We start from the raw sequence: 22,176 nt of genomic DNA, 5'->3' as shown, positions 1-22,176 counted from the left end.
TTCTTCCATTCTAAGAACTAGCAAGTTTTATCTGAGTCAGCAGAAAATTCTAAGAAATTAAACATCATCTGAGTCTGCTCTACATAATCACTATGATGCTCTAAATAACATCCTAGAATCATGGCCCAATTATTCATTCTGAGGTTTCTTAAATATATGAATTTCTTTATTGCTAATAAACAATATTTTGTAGAAAAAAAATGTGAACAAACATAGGAACTTCAAAGAGTCTTTATGGACTTCCAGTTAAAGATGACAGATTTCTTTCTGAGACCCCACTGTAATGATAGTAAGTAAACTTAGCAGGATTAAATCCACAGGGGAAAAGAGAAAAGGAGAGAGGATATTAATGACTAGAAATTTCAGTAAGTTTTTGACAAAGGGTAAATGAAGAACAGAGAAAGTTTGTACATAGAAAAGAGAGCTATACACCATGAGTAGAATGAAGGAAAGGGGGGAGAAGAAAATTTGCCTTTACATACCTCTGTGATGGTTAGTCTTATGTGCCAACTTGGCTAGGCTATGTTGTGGTTGTGAGCTGACATCGAGTCAATTCCTACTCGTGGTAACCTCATGTATTACACAGTAAAACTGCTCCATCGGGTCTTCTTGGCTATAATCTTTATGGAAGTACATCACCAGGCCTTTTCTTCCATGGGACTGCCGGGTGGGTTGAACCACTGACTTTTAGGTTAGCCGTCAAGTGCAAACCATTTGGGCCACCTAGTACTCAGCTATTTAATCTAAGACTAATCTGGGTGTTGCTGTAAAGGTAATTTGTAGTTGTGGTTAACATCTACAATCATCTACAATTTAAGTAAAAATTACCTTCGAAAATGTGGTGAGGATTCATCCAATCAGTTGAAGGGCGTAAGGGCAAAAACTGAGGCTTCCCACATAAGAAAAAATTGTGCCTCAAGACGGCAGCATCAAATCCTGCCTGAATTTCCAGCCTGCCCTAACGATTTCGCCTTGTGAACTCCCAAAATCGTGTAAGCCAATTCCTTAAAATAGGAGATATATATTGGTTTTGTTTTTGCAGAGAACCATGACTGATACAAGCCCTTAAGAGGCTCAGACACTAGGATTTGCAGGTATGGCAGAGGGCATTCTTAAAAACAAACAGGATCAGATGGAAAAAATTCGGAACAGATAAGGGTGATGGTTGAACATGATGAACATAAGTTAATGTCACTGAACTATACAGGTGAAAAATGTTGAAATGGCATTTTTTGTTACATATGTATTTACCACAGTAAAAACAAAAACAAAGCAAGAAAACAGGATCACCTCCAATATGAGAGAGACAGCAACAGTGCGATAAAGAGACATTAAAAAAGAAAAAAACAATTCAGAGGAATCATAATGCAGGAAACAGATGAAAACACAGACACAAAAACACACACACACAACAGTAATCTTGGGGATTCAAGAAGATATCACATTCATAAAACATGAACAAGCTATTATAAAGAGAACAGGGAACATGAATGATATCTTGGAAATGAAAAATATGAATGCAGAAATAAACATTCACTAGAAAGATTGGAAGTCTAGAAAATCTATCGAAAGAAAAACAAAAACATAAATAAAAAAGAAAATGAGAAACAGAGAGAGAGGTCAATCCAGGAGGTCCAACAGTCAATTAATAGGCATTTCAAATAACCAAATTAAAAAATGGGCAAAGGATCTGAATAGACATTTCTCCAAAAAAGATATAAAAAATGGCCAGTAAGTACATGGACGATGCTTGGTATCATCAATCAGGGAAATGCAAATTAAAACCATTAGATACTACTTAACACTCACGAGAATGGCTATAATAAAAAAATGTCAGATAATAACAAGTGTTGGTGGAGATGTGGAGGAATCAGAACTCACACACTGCTGGTGGGAATGTAAAATAGCGCAGTTACCATATGGCCAAGTAATTCCACTATCAGGTATCTACCTAACAGAAATGAAAACCTATGTCCCCTCAAAAACTTGTACACAAATGTTTATAGAAACAGTATTCATAATAACCAAAAGGTGGAGACACCCAAATGTCCATCAATTGAATGGATAAACAAAACAGTTATTTCCATACAATGGAATATTATTTGGCCATAAAAAGGAACAAAGTACTGATACATGCTACAACATGGATGAACCCTGAAAACATTATGCTAAGTGAAAGAAGCCAGTCACAAAAATCCACGATTCCATTTACAGGAAATGTCATGTTTACTTAGATGAGATGACAAAAATGTTCGATAAGTGACGTGGTGATGGTTGACACTTATCTGTGAACATACTAAACCATTTAATTGTAGACTTTAAATGGGTGAATTGTATGGTATGTGAATTATATCTCAATAAAGTAGTTATTGAAAAAGAAGAGTAGGATTGTGGGGGAATTAAGGGAAGAGATTGCCAATTCCCAGCATCTTTTCTCCCCTCAAGCTTATCATCATCAGTTATTTTTTATAAAAAAGATATTCCAGAGAGAAAATAGAAAAAAAAGGAAAGCAAGAGAAAAAAAAATTTCTCAGAGCTGAAGGATGAATCTCTTTAGTGAAAGAGACCCATCAGTCAGGCACATCATCATAAAAATCTTGAAATACTAGCAATAAAAAGATGCTAAAAGCATCAAAAGAGAGAGAAGTTACGCAAAGGAAACAGGATCATAATATTGAACTTCTCAGCAGCAAACTGGATATAAGAAAACAGGAGATTGATGACTTAAAATTTTAAGGGAAAATGATATTCAGCTTAAATTCAGCATTCTAGCTGAATCTCCCACCAAGTATAAGAACACAAAAAAGATATTTTCAGACTATAAAACTTCAAAGAACTTTCTTCCCATGAACCCTTTCTCAGGAAGCTTTTGTAGGACATATTCCACTAAATAAGGCAGCAAATCAAAAACCGAGGAGCTCAATCTAAGGTTGACAGCTCAGCTGGCTTAGAGAACAACCACTCTAAAATGAAGGACAGAAGGCCCTGGGAAGAACATCTCTGGAAAGTAACAGAACATTAATATGGTGGCACAACTAGAGATATATATGGATTATTATAATTATGGCAGATACAGCGTGGTTAAAAAAAAAAAAAAAAAGGAAGGCAAATCAGAGACTCCAGAGGGAAAAGACAGTAAGAAAGGAATATAGTTCTCTACTTGGCTCTGCATGAACAATACTAACAATTACACATTCATTAGAATGCAAACACTGATTCTTAAATTGAAATGATTTAACTAGAACTTCTGCATTCTATTGGTTGCAGAAGTTACAAAGGTCTGTAGGTTCAAGGGGAGGGGAGATAGACCTTCCCACTGGGTCAATACCACACATTGTATTGAAATATGTACAGAAAAGTCCATAAATCCTAACGGTGCATACAGCTCAATGAATTTTTCTAAAGTGTTCATGCTCATAACCACCCCTCATACCAAGAAATAGAACATTATCACACCTCAGAAGTCTACATGTCTTCTTCCAGTTATTAGCCCCTAAAAGAGCACGTGTGATGGGATACACATTCATATGACCATCTTTGGAAAACACAATCTGTCACAAAGATCAATACAAAAAGATCAATTGCATTTTATACAGAAGCAACAATTAGGAAATGAAATGTTAAAAAGACACCACTTGTAATAGACTCAACAAACATCAAACACCTAGGAATAAAGCTAATGAAAGATGTGTAAGACCTCTATACAGAAATCTATAAAACATTACTGAAAGAAAGAACACTTAAATAAATGGAGGGATCTATCATGTTCAGGAACTGAAAGAATTCTGAAGTCCTTGGCTGCATATGCCAATTAGGTCAAATTGGATAATTGTGTTGTTCAAACATTCTCTATATGATTTTCTTGTTTGCTTTGTCAGCTACCACAAGGTACGTTAAAGTCTCCTTCTATAATTGTGGGTTTTTATATTTTGCCTCTTGGTTCTATCAGTTTTTGTATTATGTGTTTTGAGCTATGTTATTTTATTAGATACAAAAATTGTTACATACTACTGTTTGATCGACCCTTTTATCATTATAAAATGCCCCTCTTTATTTTTGGAAATGCTCATTGTCTTAAAATATTTAATAAAAGATTCATATACAGAATATAAAAGAATCCCTAAAACATCAACAATTAAAAAAGAGGGGCCAACTACTTAAATGGGTACTTCAAAAAATACCCAAATGACCAATAAACATGAAATGAGTTCAATCTCATTAGTTATCAGGGAAATGCAAAATGAAACCACAATGGTTTACCAATGATTGCTAAAAAATACTAATTTAAAAAAAAAAACACACAATACCAAGTATTGGCAAAGACTGGGGAACTGGAACTCTCATGCACTCACCGTAAGAGTGTAAAAATGGAACAACTACTTTGGAAACCATAACAAAGCTGAACAGATTCTACTGCAAAAGTGCACATATGTGCACCAAAAGACATGCATAAGAATGTTTATAGGACTATTCATAATAGCCCCAAACTGAAAACGACCCAGTGCCCATCAGTGGTAACATGAATAAATTATGGTCTATTCATATAATTAAACGGTACACAGCAAAAAAAGTGAAGGAACTATTGCCGCTTACAATAAATCAGTCTCACAACGTTGAGGAAAAGAAGCCATGTACGGAAAAAGTTCTCTAATATACACAAAGTTCAAAAAGAGGCAGAACTAATCTATGTGATCAAAAAAAAACCCCAAAACCCAAACCGGTTGCCGTCAAGTTGATTCCGACTCATAGCGACCCTACAGGACAGAGGAGAAGTGCCCCACAGGGTTTCCAAGGAGCGCCTACTGGATTCAAACTGCCGACCTTTTGGTTAGCAGCCATAGCTCTTAATCACTACGCCACCACGGTTTCTGAATAGTGGCTTCTAGGGGCTAATAACTGGAAGAAGACATGTAGACTTCTGAGGTGTGATAATGTTCTATTTCTTGGTATGAGGGGTGGTTATGAGCATGAACACTTTAGAAAAATTCATTGAGCTGTATGCACCGTTAGGATTTATGGACTTTTCTGTACATATTTCAATACAATGTCTACAAATTTAAAAAATGATTTAACTACATTGGGAGGATGTGGCAGGAATGCAGGCAGTAAGAAACGTCTAAAATTGATAAATCTAGGAATAGCTATAAAGGCGTATTATTTTAAAAATGAGAAGTAATTACCACAAAAACACTCAGACGAGTTAAAAATTGAAGGAATTTTGTTTCAGGTTTTTGGTACTAGATTTTTTTTAAATGACATGCATATGCTATGTTTATAGAAGTCTGAACGTTTCAGTTCTTCACAAAGGAAAAATGACTGATGTAGATAAGTACACAGCTTCCTACAACTAACAATACTAACATCCATCTGATGGGAGAAGAGAATCCACTCTGCCTGTAGGCACAAATTGTGGCTTTAAACACGAAGATTAAAAGTTTAAAAAATTATATAAGGAAATGACAGAGAGTACATTACCACCATGGTTTTAAGCCAAATGTTAATCATTGAGACAGGGAGAAGGGCAAAGCCTATCCACATTCTATTAATGCACAGCAACCAATCATAGTTATTTAAATCCCTATTTTGTTTTTTTTTTCCCCCTCTCATTATGTAAGAAGTAGAAGCTTGGTGTGAGAACCGAGTGATACATTTGGTAAACAGCGTATTGCTCATGAATGATAGCTTATTCTTTAGATTCACTCTTCAGATTAAACTACCATTTCCCAGTGCAGTCAGTGGAGAAGCTAATAGGAATTATGTGGGAAAAGGGTTTCCACGGTCAAATATGTTTGGCAACACCGGATTTCTTTATTGTAGATTTCTTAGAACATTTATCATGACTCTCTAGGGGAGGGGTCTTCCTCTGTGCCTGCAATGGTGGGGCACTTTCACATTTGTGAAATAAAAAAGGAAGAAAAAAATATAACGAAATAAAAACCTCGAAATGGTTTTTGACGGCAAGAATTCATTATAGGGTGCTCCCTTTGGCAGCACATACACTAAAACTGCAACGATACAGAGAAGATTAACACGGCCCCTGCGCAACGATGCCACACAAATTTGTGAAGCATTCCATATTTTTCAAGAAGGTAGGAAGGGACAGGAACTGGATGAATGGACACAGGGAACCCAGGGTGGAAAGGGGGAACATGCTATCACATTGTGGGGATTGCAACCAATGTCACAAAACAATATGTGTATAAATTTTTGAATGAGAAATTAACTTGAGCTGTAAACTTTCACCTAAATCACACGGGGGGGGGGAAAAGAAAAAGGAAGCAGCTAGCAAAATATTTCTATTAGTAGGTTTAGAGTAACTCAGATATCTGAAAATCTCAAAACCTCACCATACCTTAAAATCTTTCCCGAGCTGGTATCTTTTAAGGTCTCTTGGTTATCTGTTAGCATTTGTGAGGTAGAATGAAGGTTTTAGCTTGCTTTTGCAAAAGGAGAAATTCATTCAATTAAAAACCATATTTGAAAAAACTTTTTTAAAAAGAGACGCTGGATGCTCAGAGGGCTTTCTGTATGTTAACCTCCCCCCCACCCCACTCCAAGTCAAGACCGGATGAACTATCTGGTATTCAAATACCAGAATAAAACAGAATAAGCAAAAGTTGTATAGGATATCTGATCTTTTTTTTTTTTTTTAAATCTGAAAAGAAAGGAAGTAAGTATACAAGATTGCTAAAGAGAAGTAAAAATTGAATGTTATGTACTATGGAATCAGTACATTGTTTTACTTCGGTAGCCAGTGATTCTTATAATTAATTCTGAAAAAAAAAAACAAAAAAACCAGTTACATAGAAACAAGAATATAAAATGCCCCTTTCTGAACCCTATTTTAATAAAACTGGCTTCCTATCTAGCTTACTGATTATACTCCGTTTCAGTTCACCCTGTGCAAATGATACATGTACCATTACAATGGTGGCTCGATGAGCTGAAATCAATTTCTCTTAGGATAGTTCAACATAATATCCCAAATACAAAAAAGTTATTCAAGATTCACAGAGATAAACCAGTGCCTAGGCAACACCTAATTCACTCATGTGCATTAACAGTTTTATAACATATTTTTTAAACATAAGATCACGGTCAAAGACAGTGGTAAGACATTGCATACTCAGTGCATTACTTCATGTAGTGCCTTCCTATGGCTCAAGTGGAGTTCACACCATATAACTACCACACTTCTAATGAATGGGCTTCTAACATACACAGATCTGTCCAATTCTTTTAAAAATCTTAAAATCTCATAAGACCTTAAGCTTGGCATGTAAGGATTTTGTATTTTAGTATCCCAAACATTGGGAAGGTTAGGTGCAACATGTAGTAACCACCCCTTGTAAGCAAGACTGCACATATGCTTTTGTTACATTGCCACAAGGAACCCTCAAAACAACTCAATACTGAGATTGAGAGGGGCACATTTATTATTTAGCCAAAGAAAAGCCAATTGGCTTTCCTGGAGTTAAATGCACTCCAAGGCATAAAGAATAACTGTGGCAGCTAAAGAAATCTGCCACTGTGTACTAAATGCTATTATGAAATGATGTTACACATTTTAATAATACATTATGATTTGTTTGTTTCCCAGTACCATGGGGCACAAGAAATGATACTCAAGACTATCTTATTTGAACAGGACAAATGATGACCCCAGTTTTAAATAGGGTTCTTCACTGAAGGAAAAGATAGATCCATAAAAGTCAAATTAGCTGACTTCAAATGGTTTACATCCCAGGATGAAACAGGTTACACTGATTTAAGCCCAATTTAATTTAGGCAGGTTTTTAACCACAAGAATAAGGACATTCTTAGTACATATTAATAATTAAACCAACATATACACAATTAGTAATATCCTATATAATATTAAGCGTTTTAACAACTTCTTGATTATTCTCTAGTTAGTTAATCTGTTGCTTTGTTTTTTTTTTTAAAAAAAAAAAAGCTCAACTTTATTTTATAATGTACTTGGTATTTCTAAGTGTATTGTCTAATTATTTCATTGAAGCAGGTATAGTTCTCCAGATTTTAAGAGCCAAATTCAACTGTATCTTCTGTTATCTGTTTGAATTCATAATTGCCTCTGCCATCCATATGCAGATAGTACTATGGGAAAGAAGAAAAAAAAAAACAAAAATTAATAACCAAGAATTTGCTTTCTGTCAGAAATTTAGGTAGAGGTGGTATATAAGAAAATGATTGGAAATGATTACTTAAGTCACTAAAACCTTCAACAACTTATACTTTAATGCATATAATTGTCTAAAGTAACACTAAGTGAAGAAGTCTGATCTTTTTAAAAATAACAATGTAACTCTGCTTAGAGTGGACATGGTACTTTCCTTTATGAGAACTAAAATATAGCCTCCTTCATTATTTTAAAGGAACTGCACCTATAAGTAAGCCACAGATTAGAATGCTTCCAGTAGGGTGAATTTTGCTAAGTGCTAGGCTGTTCAATAGGGCAGCCTTTATTACCTCCTTTAGCCGATTTCCTAGAGCAGCTTGGAGCCTCTGTTTTAAGTTTTGTTTATTTAGCAGAGAGGGAAGAAGAGCTATACATTGGACCTATATATCCCATCCTCTGAAGACACTTAGGACAGCAGTTTCAAAGCCTTCTGTTTTTACTTCATGGCTTTTTATTTATAGAAAGAAGACTTGTGTTCTCATTTTCTGTGTTGCTATTTCTTAGCTATTTTGGCCCCCAATATCCCAGCTCTTCCTGTCACCCCTCCTTCACAAGACCACTGTCCTGATGGTTATTTTGCTATTTGTCTACACCTTGTAAAGGAGAGGTGACAGTCCTACAGCTGTAATGTTTATAAACTTCTGAGAAAACACAAAGGCTTGTGTCTATCTTTAACCCGCTTTGATTTCTAGTTATTGAATTTCTCATTCAATTCATGAGAAACGGACAAATCATAATATGCCATAAAATAATACAAACTATTTTTTAAAGTCATTGTTTGAATTCATTAGACCAAAAGGAGACAGATTTCAACTTAGCCAACTTTCCAATCAAAGTGCTTCCCTTTCTCTCCTAGCTTTTCAGGCCTGGGGTCAATCAGGAAGATAGTTCAACAGAACGCCTTCAAACATTGCTGAATTTAACTTCCATAAATATACAACATCTCGCTATAAGAAGTAACAGCTACACAGAATTTCCTTAAGTACTTCATATGGCTACCTCTCTGATCTCATGGATATCTGTGAGAGGTAGGTAAGGATCTGTAACTTTATTATGCAAAGGAAGTAACCGAGGCTAAAAACGGTGGTACTTGAACCCAGGTTTTCTGACTTCAAATCCCATGCTTTTCCTTTCATCATTTGTAGACTATTCTCTAAACTGAAAGGCTGTGGAGAGTAAAGACAGTAGTCTGTTTCCCTTGCAACACTCAGCACAGTACTTGGCCAAATAGGTGCTCCATCAGGTATGTATACTGTGGGACAAGACACCACTAGGGTTGTTCCATTTTTTTCTCAAACCCTTTCTTTAATCTAAAATCTCTCTATCATGAAGGGAGGGAGGGAGGGAGGGAAAAGGAAAGAAAATTAAACCAATTAAACTGCGTTTTTATTTTTAGGGTTTGGGCATTTTTCAATATGAGATGAAAAGAACTGCCACACTGAGAACGGTACTGCTGGAGGCCCAGAAAATAATAAGACATCTGTACTAATGTAAACCTCGTCAATAATATCATCTTTGTAAATTAGAGGGACTACACTAATGAATCCTATTTTATTACAATGATAACAGCTGACATTCAATTTCCCCCATGTAGTCCTGACCTCTACTAAAAATGTCTCTAAACGTTTTTAAATAATATTTTATTGTGTTTAAGGTGAAAGTTTACACAGCAAATTAGGTTCCCATTTAACAATTTCTATACAAATTATTCAGTAATAATAGTTTCATTTCTGACAATGTGTCATTACTGCCCCTAAACATTTTGCCATCTAAACCTTCTTAAGATTCTTTCCCCTTCTGTCAATATTAGATGGTGAGGGGGTAAAAAAAAGTTTACTTTGACATAACCGCGATAAGATTATACAATTATATTATTATATGACAGTCATTGATAAAACTAGAGAACCACTAACTTGTTCTGATACCTTTCATATATAACTAGGGATTGTTTATGAGGTATTTGTGGTTTAGTGGTACAGTTTTCACTTTCCACATGGGAGACTCAAGTTCAACTCCAGGCAATGCACCTCATGCCCAGCCACCATCCATTTGTCAGTGGCGGCTTGCATGTTGCTGTGATGCTAAACAAAGAGGTTTCAGTGGAGTCTCCATACTAAGATGGACTAGGAAGAAAGGCCTGGCCACTTACTGTTGAAAGTTGGCCAATGAAAAACTCGGAAAAGGAGGATGAGAATGGTTGTACAACTCAGAGAATATAATTAATGTCACTGAATTGTACATGTAGAAATGGTTGAACTAGTGTATATTTTTCTGTGTATATTCTCAATGCCAACAATTTAAAAACAAAAAAAAAACCCTATGGATCACAACGGAATTAACTGCAACCGATCATGGGGGTGGTGCTGGACCAAGCAATGTTTTGTTCCACTATGCATAGGGTCGCCATGAGTCAAGGTCAACTCCACAGCAGTTAACAACAGGGATTACTTATATGAAGTTGATCCTCATTATTTGCAGAAACCATATTTGTGAATTCACCCACACACTAAAATTTATTTGTAACCCTAAAATCAATACTCACGACACGTCTGCAGTCATTCGTAGACACGCAGAGCCTTGAAAAGTTTGAGTCACCCAGTATGCATGTTCCCAGCTGATGTCAAACAAAGCAACACTCTGCCTTCTGGTTTTCGCCCTCGTGTGGTAAACACATGTCCTTCTTGCGGTCTATTTAGTGTTATATTTTTCATATTTTTGTGCTTCTTGTTGGTGTTTTTGCTGTTTAAAATGGCCCCCAAGTATAGTATGGAAGTGCTGCCTAGCGTTTCTAAGTGCAAGAAGGCTGTAATGTGCCTTACAGAGAAAATACATGTATTAGATAGGCTTCATTCAGGCGTGAGTTACAGTACCATTGGCGATGAGTTCGATGTTAATGAATTAACAATATCTATTAAATAAGATGTCTCTAAACAGAACACACATAAAACAAGATTATGTATTAGCTGACTGACAAAAATGTTGTGACCAGAGACTCACAGAAACCTAACCCTGTATTTCCCCTAGGAGCAATGGGTCAGGATTCACGAATTCAGTGTTAATGGTGGCTTTATAGAAGATGACTACTGTGAATATCAAGAATCAACTGTATATGGTAGTTTTCAAAACTGACAATTAAGATAATATTTAAGAAAATCGTATTTTATTTTATAAAACTGAAACAGAATCATTTTTTTGTTAGGGTATATGTTTATAAGGGGACATAAACCAAGAACTCTCAAACTAAATTCACATAAATAAATAATATAAACTTCCATTGTACCATTAAATGTAAGAAATACAAACCTCGTGATGTTTCCAAAGAGACTTTCTATGTGACACAGTGAAGAGGGTGATGCCAACCTAAAACAAAACAATTTAGGTTTAGACCAATAACAGAGATTCAAAAATTAAGCTAGTCTATATACTTTAAGCTGTTAAGATAACTGTCTTCAGTGGCTATAGATAAAAATCAATGTCAAAGGAAAAAAATTACAATTGATGCCAACCGTTGAAGGTATTGCAAAGCACCGTTGGACCTTCAACCGTATAACAAAAACTACCAGGTACTGGCATTAAATATATTATTTTACTTGGGGCAGATAATACATATCCTACCATATTTTCTATTTTACTGTAAAAAATATGTGAAAAGAGTATAAGGATGGTAAAAAGTACAAAAAGTTAAAACCAGGAAAAATTAATTCAGAATAGCACTGTCTATAGCCAATCTGCTTTTCAAATACAGGGTCATAATTCCTTATTTAAAAACTTTGTTTTGGAAATCAGATTTTGGAAACATATTAACACTCCCAGAGGGTTCCAGAGCAAAATTCTGTAATCAAACACATGAATATTTCTGTAGCAAGACATATGGACATTCACAATACGATGAAGAGTTTAAATATTTTTTGTTAGTTCAGGCCAGACTTTGCCACCCAGTGAGACTGATAAAACAAAAAAACCAAACACGCTGCCACTGAGTCGATTCCGACTCATAGCAACCCTGTAAAACAGAGCAGAACTGCCCCATAGTTTCCAAGGAGCAGCTGGTGGATTTGAACTGCTGACCTTTTGGTTAGAAGACTGAGCTCTTAACCACTGTACCACCAGGGCTCCAAGACTGCTACAAAGTCATGAAAAATATTTTGGTTTTAAGAGCTTTCCGGATTTCAGATTGTGAATAAGGGCTTATGGATCTGTTCTTCAGATTTTCAAAACAATACTAATAGGTACAACTGTAGCTGCTCTGAATCAGTGATTCTCAACCGGAGGTTGATTTTGCCCCCCAGGGGACATTGCTGGCTGTCACAACTGAGAGTGCTACCAGCATCTAATGGGTAGAGGCCAGAGGTGATGTTAAACATTCTACAGTGCACAGGACAACCCCCCATAACTAAGAATTATCCAGCCCAAAATGTCAATAGTGCCAAGGTTGAGAAACCCTGATCTAGATCACTGTGTCTCAAAATCAATCCCTTCAAGGTAACAGATACATGCTAGGGTATCCAGAAGATTTCCATCATGATTTCTAAATTTTATTTTTATTTTCATGACAACCTTTAAAAATTAGGTTAAGTAAATTCCAGATGATTTCTGCCATGAGATTTAAGTGCCCAAGTTTGTGCCTACACTTCTGCTGGTGTCAACTGAGGACTTCAAGTGATGTCACTTAAGACTTTTAATGTGTCGTAAGTGTATCTGGCTGCCTTGTGAAAAGGTTCGCAAATTGGAATTACATGATAAAACGAGTATATTATCAATATTAATAAAACATATACTTCAACAGTACAACATTTATCTGACTTTTAAAGGATTAGTTTTGAAAGCATTTAACTTCTCCTTTTTAAACACTGGAGTACGTTGAATCAATCTATAAGGAATAAAAGTTAATGTATTTCAAGCTGAGACAATGTGGAAGCAATCATATGACTATCAGATTAATAATCAAGACATTTTCAAAATGGTGTGAATGAATCATTTCTAGTATTCGCTAGTTCCCTTCAAAGTCTGACAGTAAGCTGTTGTGCTGAATTTCTATTTGTTTTCCAACATCTACAAAAATACAAGTCTCACACTTCAGATATTATGTCTGTGCACAATTCTAACAATAACTGGATTAGATCTCTACTGAATGTAGGCATTCTTTGTATTAGCATTACTTAAGTCAAAATACAAAAGGGAAATCCAAAACACATGATGTCGACCTCAGACTATCTTTCCATAATTAAACCCCAAATCAGTGGTTTAATTACAGTACAACAGTACCCTAGGTCTCTTTAATGCAGCAAGTGTGAAATTGTTTCTGTTTAAGTTTTGTCTGTATTTAATTTCTGGTTTTGTAGTTGTCAACAAGTTCTTAGCTTAAGAAGTTTGCACCTCATTTTATGTTAAAGTTTAAAGTGCTATTATAGTAATACAATTTAAATTGTCATGTTTAATTGTGATGGTTAATTTTATGCATCAACTTGGCTAGGCTATGGTGTCCAGCTGGTTGGTCAAACATTAGTCTAGATGTTGCTGTGGAAGTATTCTGTAGATGTGATTAGCGTTTACAATCAGCTTATTTAAATAAAGCAGACCACCCTGAATAATGTGGGCGGCTTAAGCTGAAGGCCTTAAGAGCAAAAACTTAAGTTTCCCAAAGAAAACAAAAAATTCTGCCTCAAGACTAACATAGAAATCCTGCCTGAATTTCTAGCCTACTGGTCTGCCATATGGATTTCAGACTCAAGACTGCAACATCAGCTTTTGCCTGAACTTCTGGTATGCAGGCCTTTCCTGCATATTTCAGACTTGCCAGCCGCCGCAAGTATGACCAATTCCTTTATGTATACGTATATATCTGTGTGTATGTGTATATATATGTGTGTGTGTATATTTATGTATATGTGTGTGTATATATATCATATTGGTTCTGTTTCTTTGGAGAACCCTGACTGATACAGGTTCCCATAAGACTGTTCTTTATTTTAGAATCTATACTTTATAAAAGAATTACATCTTATGTGGAGATTTACAGTCTATAGCTAGAGCATAAGAGAAAATCACACGTTCAAAATTACCAGCAAAGATCCTCTAAATCATGGCTCAAATACAGACTACATACTTTTATATAAACAATCCTTGAAGCAGAGGTTCCCCAACAATCTAGGTTCACATGCTCTTAGTGTATCAGAATTTTTTTACAGTGACCCTAAGCCAAAAAAATGTACCTAACAGTTCTGCTTATTAAGCAATCAGATCCAAACTTAATAGTAGTTGTTCGTGCAGTGTCCTGCAGATGTCGCCATTTTCCTTAAAAATGTAAAATACCCTGCAGCGCCCTGGTAAGTCTGCTGTGGTGTCCTGGTATGCAGTTGACAAACCACAGCCTTATGTACGTAGACGAAAAACGGGGATAGTAATGAATTGCACATAATTCCATACAGCTACAGAACTGAGAAACAGAGAATGCAAGGGTTTTCCAGTTTTTAATACTTTATAGGAAACTTATGAAAATTCCAAGTTGCTGGCCTTTCTGCTCATTCTTTTCATTGCCTTCACACATGTAGTGAATTTTTTTAAATATTTTTTTCCCTAGTTAATATTCCTTAGTAGTCTTCAAATAATTCTTTAATTTCTTCCTCCAGTGTGTTGATAAAGCCAGTAACATTCAATTAATCACTCTGATTTATGCATTTTATCAAGCCACAGTAAAAACAAAAAAAAAAGTAATCACATTTTATCCACAACCTTGCACTGACTGTTTTCAGGCTTCACTATCTACTCCTGAGCCATGCTCACTGAAAGGAATGTCTCATTCCATATCATCTCTCTCTCTCTTCTTTGGTAGGCCGTGTAATCAAATGCCTGCTATTATATGCTTGTTTGATACAAAGGTAATCTGTTCAGAATGTGAAGCACTGCTCTGGAAACGAAAATTAAAAATGATAACTGAAGTGCAGCAATAAGGCAATATAACAAACATCTCTAAATGCCTATAAATCTGAAAACCAATATGGATAGATGCATACAAATTATAAATTGTGAAAACTCATTCAAGAATAGAAAACAAACCATTGAAAAGATAGCATCAGCAGTTACAAATCTTCCTGCAAAGATAAATACAGCAAATATATTCTTTCATCATTATACCAGTGCTTCTAAAGCTTTAGTGTCCATTTGTATCATCTGAGAATTTTGTTAAAACATAGATTTTGATTTAGCAGGATCTGAGATTCTGAATTTCTAACAAACTCCCAGGTGATGTTGATGCTCCTGATCCATGACCACACATTGAGTACAAGAGTTTATACTATATGTATATGCAACAAGACTCTTTATGTTTAAGTTCCCAAAGAACAGTTTTGAAATGTTAAAATACTCCTGTACTTATAGAGAAACTGTAAATTATAACAGAGTATAGATGTTGGTGACAATTCTTCACAGAAAAACAAAAAAAATAAAATGGAGACGACTGAATAATTACTCAGAGAACTGAACCAATGTAGACAGCCTCAGACTAGGCTACTAAAATAAATTTTGGTAAAATATTGCCAAAGCCAAAGAGAAAATGAATAAAAGTATAAAAATTGCCAAGTAATTATTGTCAAATTTTCTTGATAAAAACCAACTGATATTTAGGTAAAGTTATTAGAACAAATTTAAAAAGACCAGTTTATTAACTCTAAGCCCTGGTGGCGCAGTGGTTAAAGTGCTTGGCTGCTAACCTAAATGTTGGCAGTTCAAACCCACCAGCCGCTCCATGGGAGAAATACGTGGCAGTCAGCTTCTGTACAGATTTACAGATGAGCAACCCTATGGGACAGTTCTACTCTGTCCAACAGGGTCACTATAAGTCAGAATTGACTCGATGGCAATGGGTTATCTGGGTTATTATTAACTCAAAGCACAGATAATGAGGTAAAAGGGAAACAGATCTGAATGTATTATTTGTTTCATATCTAAGAAGTGGCTAAAGAGAATTATATACAGAATTCATTTACAATTCTTTTCCTTTTACTCATAACTATTAAATACCAGTTTTTATATTTTTATTAAAGAAAGATATCATCCTTTGGGAGTAATTTTATTACTTAATATCTTAGAATCTTTTGCTTAGATATCTGGCAGGACACAGATGAGACTGGGATGGGGGACACGGACCCTCAAACTGAGAACCTGGCACACTTACCTTTCGACAGTGACTATAAATGTAGTCTTCCACATCCACACTAACAGCGCTTGTGCATTCATCCAAAATGGCAAACTGGGGCTTATGATAAAATAATCTTGCCATCTGAAGCATTAAAAGAGAAATACTTTATGTAAACATATGCATACCTAAAATTAATAAGCTAAAATAAATTTACTTTAAATTAAATATGGAGTCTTGTAAACAAGCATGGAAATTATTCTAAAAACATCTGTTTCCCAGAAATGGAGACAATATAAATAAACCTAATTGTTTTATTATCATCCCCAATGGGGAAAACGTAATACATGGGAAATAGTTATTGATAAGAATAAAACACCACCTATTAATTGTTTGATTGACCTGAGATGAAGTTGAGTTTTGAACGAACACTGAAGTTAGTTCACTGAACAAACAACTTTAGGTTTAACCAAATCTTAGAATTCAGACTGCTGACAGCCTCAGGTGCAAAAAGGTTTCTATTTTTAAACATTTTGTTGTTTGAATAATAGTACCAATTCAGTAACTTTAGGTAGTAGATACTGAGCCCTGGAACAAGGATACAAATAATGGTGGGGAGAAAGGGCAAGAACAGAATAAAGAATAAAATACTAAAATTAGAGTTGTCATCTCTAATACCTTCAGCACATCAGGGACAACAGCCTAAGTGAGACAAAGAGATGTCTATAGAAACAAAGAGATCTCATAACCCAACCAGAATCACCACGTTTCCCAGGAACAATGTGCTACAAATCCTGGTACATAATTAAATCTGCAGCTTTTGCTTTCAAAGACACTGGCATTGTTTTTATGAATATTTCAGAATTCCAAATTTATACACAATTATACATCATTAAGCACTTTTGCTATCATTTAAACTAATCCATAATATAAAAATTGCTAAATAAAAAGAGTAAAATAAAACTTTGTGCCTTAATTAACCAAAATGCTGGATTATAAGAATAACTTTATGCAACTACTTGCATTTTTGTGCAACGTCTTCAGAGTATACTTACCGCCATTCTTTGTTTTTCTCCACCACTGAGTACATCCATCCAGTCCTGAACACTGTCCCAGCCTCCTTCACGTTCCAGGATATGACCCAACTGGACATTGTCTAAGTAGTCCTTCAGTACCTTTAGAAAAATGATTAAAGAAGAAACAAAGCTTAACATAAACCAACTTTCTCCATCTTGCTTTATTTTTTAAACTACAAACACTATAATTCTTTGCCAATATCACTTATAGAGGCACCAAAACCAAATTTGGTGCCATCGAGTCCATTCCAACTTGTAGTGACCCTCTATGACAGAGTAGAACTGCCCCATAGGGTTTCCAAGGAACGGCTGGTGGATTCGAACTGTTGACCTTTTGGTCAGCAGCCATGGCTCTTAACCACTGTGCCACCAGGGCTTCATTTCACAAAAAAATTGTGGCACAAAGTTAGCACTGAACTTGTCAGTTTCTGTCTATACTAACCTTGACAAAATGTGTCACTGCTGTGCATAATTAACAAATAAGAACAATGAAAAAACAAACAATAGCGTAAAATAAACCAGTTGCAGTCAAGCTGACTCCAACTCATGGCAACCTTGTGTGTCATAATAGAACTGCACTCCATAGGGTTTTCAATGGCTGATTTTTTGGAAGCAGACTGTCAGTTCTTTCTTCCAAGGTGCCTCTAGGTGGGCTTGAACCTCCAACCTTTCAGTTAGCAGCGCATTAACTTTTATACAACCCAGGGACTCCCAATAGTATAAAGATAAAGTGAAATACATAACATGTCATATTTAAGCAAAGTGGTTATCATCTTACCTCAATATGGAAAGTCTTAATTAATAACAAGCCTTTGGAAGGTTTTACAGGTTAGGATAAGCTACTTGGCATTTAAAATACTTAACTGAGTAAGACGAGGAATCAGAAGTAAAATATTTTCAGTAGGCCTAGGATATAAAGGACGCCTATGAATTGTGGTGTTGGTGGAGAATACTGAATATACCATGGACTGCCAAAAGAACAAACAAATCTGTCTTGGAAGAAGTATAACTAGAATGCTCCTTGGAAGCAAAGATGGCAAGACTACATCTCATGTACTTTGGACATGTTATTAGGAGGGATCAATCCCTGGAGAAGGACATCATGCTTGGTAAAGTAGAGGGTCAGCGAAAAAGAGGAAGACCCTCAACGAGATGAACTGACACAGTGGCTGCGACAATGGGCTCAAGTATAGCAATGACTGGGAGAATGGCACAACACCGGGCAGTGTTTCGTTCTGTTGTACATCGGTTCGCTATGATTCAGAACCGATTGACGGCACCTAACAACAATAGGATATAAAGAGTTCCTTACTAGGTCAGAGATCCCCTTCTTTTTCTGATCTTCTCTTCCATCTGGATATATCACTTGGTCTCGAAGTGTTCCAAGGGTCATATAAGGTCTCTGATAGTAGCAGAGCAAAAGTTATTAGAAGTGAATTTTAAAAATAAAAACAAAATGATCTTGAATCAAAAATTATGAAATGACTCAACCAAGGTCTTACCTGAGGAACATAAAATAACTTTCCTCTCTCGGGTTTAGTTAGACGTCCTCCAAAAAGAGGCCATAACTATAAAAGGAAAAGAGGGAAGGGAGAAGCAGCTGTGATTTTTACCAATGTGGTAGATAGAATAGCAAATAACACCACAAAGTTCTGAGGTCAATTTATACTTACTTCACCAAGAACACGGAACAGTGAACTCTTCCCACATCCATTAGGACCACAAATTAGAACATTGGCCCCAGATGGAACCTAAAATGGAAATTAGTCCATGAGTTGATTAATTAGAATGAATATAATCAATGAACATTTGCTTAGAGTCAAATAGCTCTCTGCTAATTATAAGCTTTCTATTTTGTCAATAAACATGTTATTAAGTAGAAGTGGTGGAGAGGTATGGTGGTGATGGGGGACATTTTACTTTTGTTTACTTTCAATTTTTACTCAGTTACTTTTTTTTCAGTGAGGATGTATTACTTTTTAACTTTGTAAAGTTTCATTTCAATATCATAATTGATGTCACCAACTTAACCTCAACTGGAATACAAAGAGCTAAACCTTAAAAAAATTTCTTGACAATTTAAAGAAATATTAAATGGATGTATCCACATAAATACACAGTCTTTTGTAAAAAACTAAATCATACTACATATATTGTTCTATAACAATTTTTACTATTTAATGTATCACAGATATTTTTCCAGGTCAGTATATTCAGATCCCCTTCATTCTTTTGTTCTTGTTGTTGTCTGTTTTAATGCTTGCAGAGTATTCCACAGTAAGGATGCACCATGATTTTTTACAAAATACTCCCACTCCCTTGTTAGTTTGTCTGCATTTTGTTTTGCTCTTTTTGATAATCCTACTATTAATCTCCATACCAGTGAGTAAATTTATACACTAGTGAGAAATGTTTCTTTAGATTAGATTCTTAGAAATTAGAAATGTTTCATCAAAGTACATGTGGATTATAAGTATTTACCAGTACCACCAAATTGCTCTGCAACAATGTAAAGACAAAGTTAATGAGAAAATGTAAAGAGTACATAAGTTCTAAGCATACAGTTTTACAAGTGTCTAACTGACCTTGGAAAGAATCAGAAAGCCTGGGTTCTCATTCTAGCTGACACCAATAAGCAGCAATGTCAGAGACATGAGTTACACTAGCTGTGTAACCTGCCTCTGACAAATTTTTTAAACTGTTGAGCCTTAAACCAAAAAACCTGTTGCTGTTGAGTCAATTCCAACTCATAGCAACCCTACAGAACAGAGCAGAACTCCTCCATAGGGTTTACAAGGAGCAGCTGGTGGATTTGAACTGTCGACCTGTCATGGATTGAGTTGTGTCCCCCAAAAGTATCTGTCAGCTTGGCTGCGTCATGATTCTCAGTGTTGTATGATTGTGTAATCTGATGGGACTTCCTTATGTGTTGTAAATTCTATCACTGTGATGAGGTTATACTGATGACGTTGACAAGATTAGATAGTGTCTTAATGCAATCCCTTTTGAGATATAAAAGAGAGAAGCGAGCAGAGACACATGGGAACCTCATACCACCGAGAAAGCAGTGCCAGGAGCAGAGCGCATCCTTTGGACCCGAGGTTCCTGGGCAGAGAAGCTCTCAGACCAAAGAAAGATTGATGACATAGACCTTCCTCCGAGCAGACAGAGAAAGCGTTCCCTTGGAGCTGATGCCCTGAATTTGGACTTGAAGCCTACTGGACTTGAGAGAATAAACTATTCCTTGTTAAAGCCATCCACTTGTGGTATTTCTGTTAGAGCAGCACTAGATGACTAAGACACAACCTTTTGATTAGCAGCTGAGATCTTAACCACTGTGCCACCAGGGCTCCTGTGGAGCCTTAGGTTCCTATTAATCACTTCAATAAATATTTCTCTGTTCTAGGCAATGGCGTTACATTAGTAAATAAAAGAGACCAAAAAAAAAAAAATCCTTGCCCCTATAAGTTTACATTCTAGTAGACATACAATAAAGAATACACATAATAAATAAGTAAATTAAATAGTGTGTTAGAAAATAAGTGCTATGTAGAAAAATAGATCAGGGTACAGAAACTTGGGAGTGAGTAGGGGCATTCCATTTTTAGAGTGGTCAGGGTAGGCCTTATTGAAATAGACAACTAGGCAGAACTTGGAAAGAAGTAAATGGGTGAATTAGGAGTTTATCTGAAGGAAGACTGCTCCACCTCTCTCTCCCCACAAAAAAAGCCACTGCAAAGGAACTGAGGCAGGAGTATGCCTGGCCTGTTCAAAAAAACAAAGGAAATCAAAACCATGAGATACCATCTCACCCGGGCATTACTGGCACGAATCAAAAACACTGGAAACAACAAATGTTGGAGAGGCTGTGGGAGATCGGAACTCTCATGCACTACTGGTGAGAATGAAAAATGGCCCAACCATTTTGGAAAACAATATGGTGCTTCCTTAAAAAGCTAGAAATAGAAATAGTGTATGATCCAGCAATCCCACTGCTAGCAATATATCCTAAAGAAGTAAGAATCGTCACACAAATAGGCATATGTACCACCATGTTCACTGCAGCATTGTTCAAAGTAGCAAAAAGGTGGAAACAAACTAGACGCCTATCAACAGATGAATGGATAAACAAACTATGGTACAAACACACACTAGAGTATTATACAGCAATAAAGAACAATGATGAATCTGAGAAGCATCTCATAACATGGATGAATCTGGAGGGCATTATGCTGAGTGAAATAAGTCAGTCACGAAAGGACAAATATTGTATGGGACCACCACTGTAAAAACTCATGAAAAGGTTTACACAATAAAAAGAAACAGTCTTTGATAGTTATGAGGGAGTGGAGGGCTGGGGATGGAAAAGCACTAAACAGACAATAGACAAGTGGTAACTATGGTGAAGGGTAAGACAGTACACAATACTGGGGAAGCCAGCACAACTTGTACAAGGCAAGGTCATGGAAGCTCCATAGACACATCCAAACTCCCTGAGGGACTGAACTGCTGGGCTCAGGGCTGTGAGGACCATGGTCTCAGGGAACATCTAGCTCAACTGGTATAAAATAGTTTATAAAGAAAACGTTCTACATTCTACTTTGGTGAGTAGTGTCTGGCGTCTTAAAAGCCTGTGAGCAGCCATCTAAGATACTCCACTGGTCTCACACCATCGGGAGCAAGGGAGAATGAAACTAAAGACACAAAGGAAAGATTAGTCCAAAGGACTAATGGACCACAATTACCATGGCCTCCACCAGACTGAG

General features: G+C 36.0%; 1 protein-coding gene and 1 non-coding gene across 4 annotated transcripts in view; one reads left to right on the top strand and one right to left on the bottom strand.

The window, feature by feature from the left end:
- The first annotated feature begins 5,975 nt into the window (after positions 1-5,975).
- LOC111821005 (U6 spliceosomal RNA) lies at positions 5,976-6,082 on the top strand. Its single transcript, XR_002824489.1, has one exon. It is a non-coding gene; the product is annotated as a U6 spliceosomal RNA (small nuclear RNA).
- Positions 6,083-6,636: 554 nt separating this feature from the next.
- Positions 6,637-22,176, bottom strand: part of ABCD3 (ATP binding cassette subfamily D member 3) — a 98,549-nt gene continuing 83,009 nt past the window's right edge. For all 3 annotated transcript variants that reach the window (XM_004378761.2, XM_004378762.2, XM_023733463.1), the window contains 7 exons: positions 19,084-19,161; positions 18,913-18,978; positions 18,723-18,812; positions 17,390-17,509; positions 16,374-16,478; positions 11,504-11,560; positions 6,637-8,118 (listed from right to left, as the gene is read on the bottom strand). In XM_004378761.2, the coding sequence (XP_004378818.1) occupies positions 8,041-8,118; positions 11,504-11,560; positions 16,374-16,478; positions 17,390-17,509; positions 18,723-18,812; positions 18,913-18,978; positions 19,084-19,161 (594 nt within the window). In that variant the 3' untranslated portion in view covers positions 6,637-8,040. The remainder of the gene's footprint in view (positions 8,119-11,503; positions 11,561-16,373; positions 16,479-17,389; positions 17,510-18,722; positions 18,813-18,912; positions 18,979-19,083; positions 19,162-22,176) is intronic.

Source organism: Trichechus manatus, unplaced genomic scaffold (genome assembly GCF_000243295.1).
Source record: "Trichechus manatus latirostris isolate Lorelei unplaced genomic scaffold, TriManLat1.0 scaffold00058, whole genome shotgun sequence".
Classification (NCBI taxonomy): Eukaryota; Metazoa; Chordata; class Mammalia; order Sirenia; family Trichechidae; genus Trichechus; species Trichechus manatus.
Note: the sequence above shows the minus strand (reverse complement) of the source record. Positions and strands in the feature narration are given on the sequence as shown.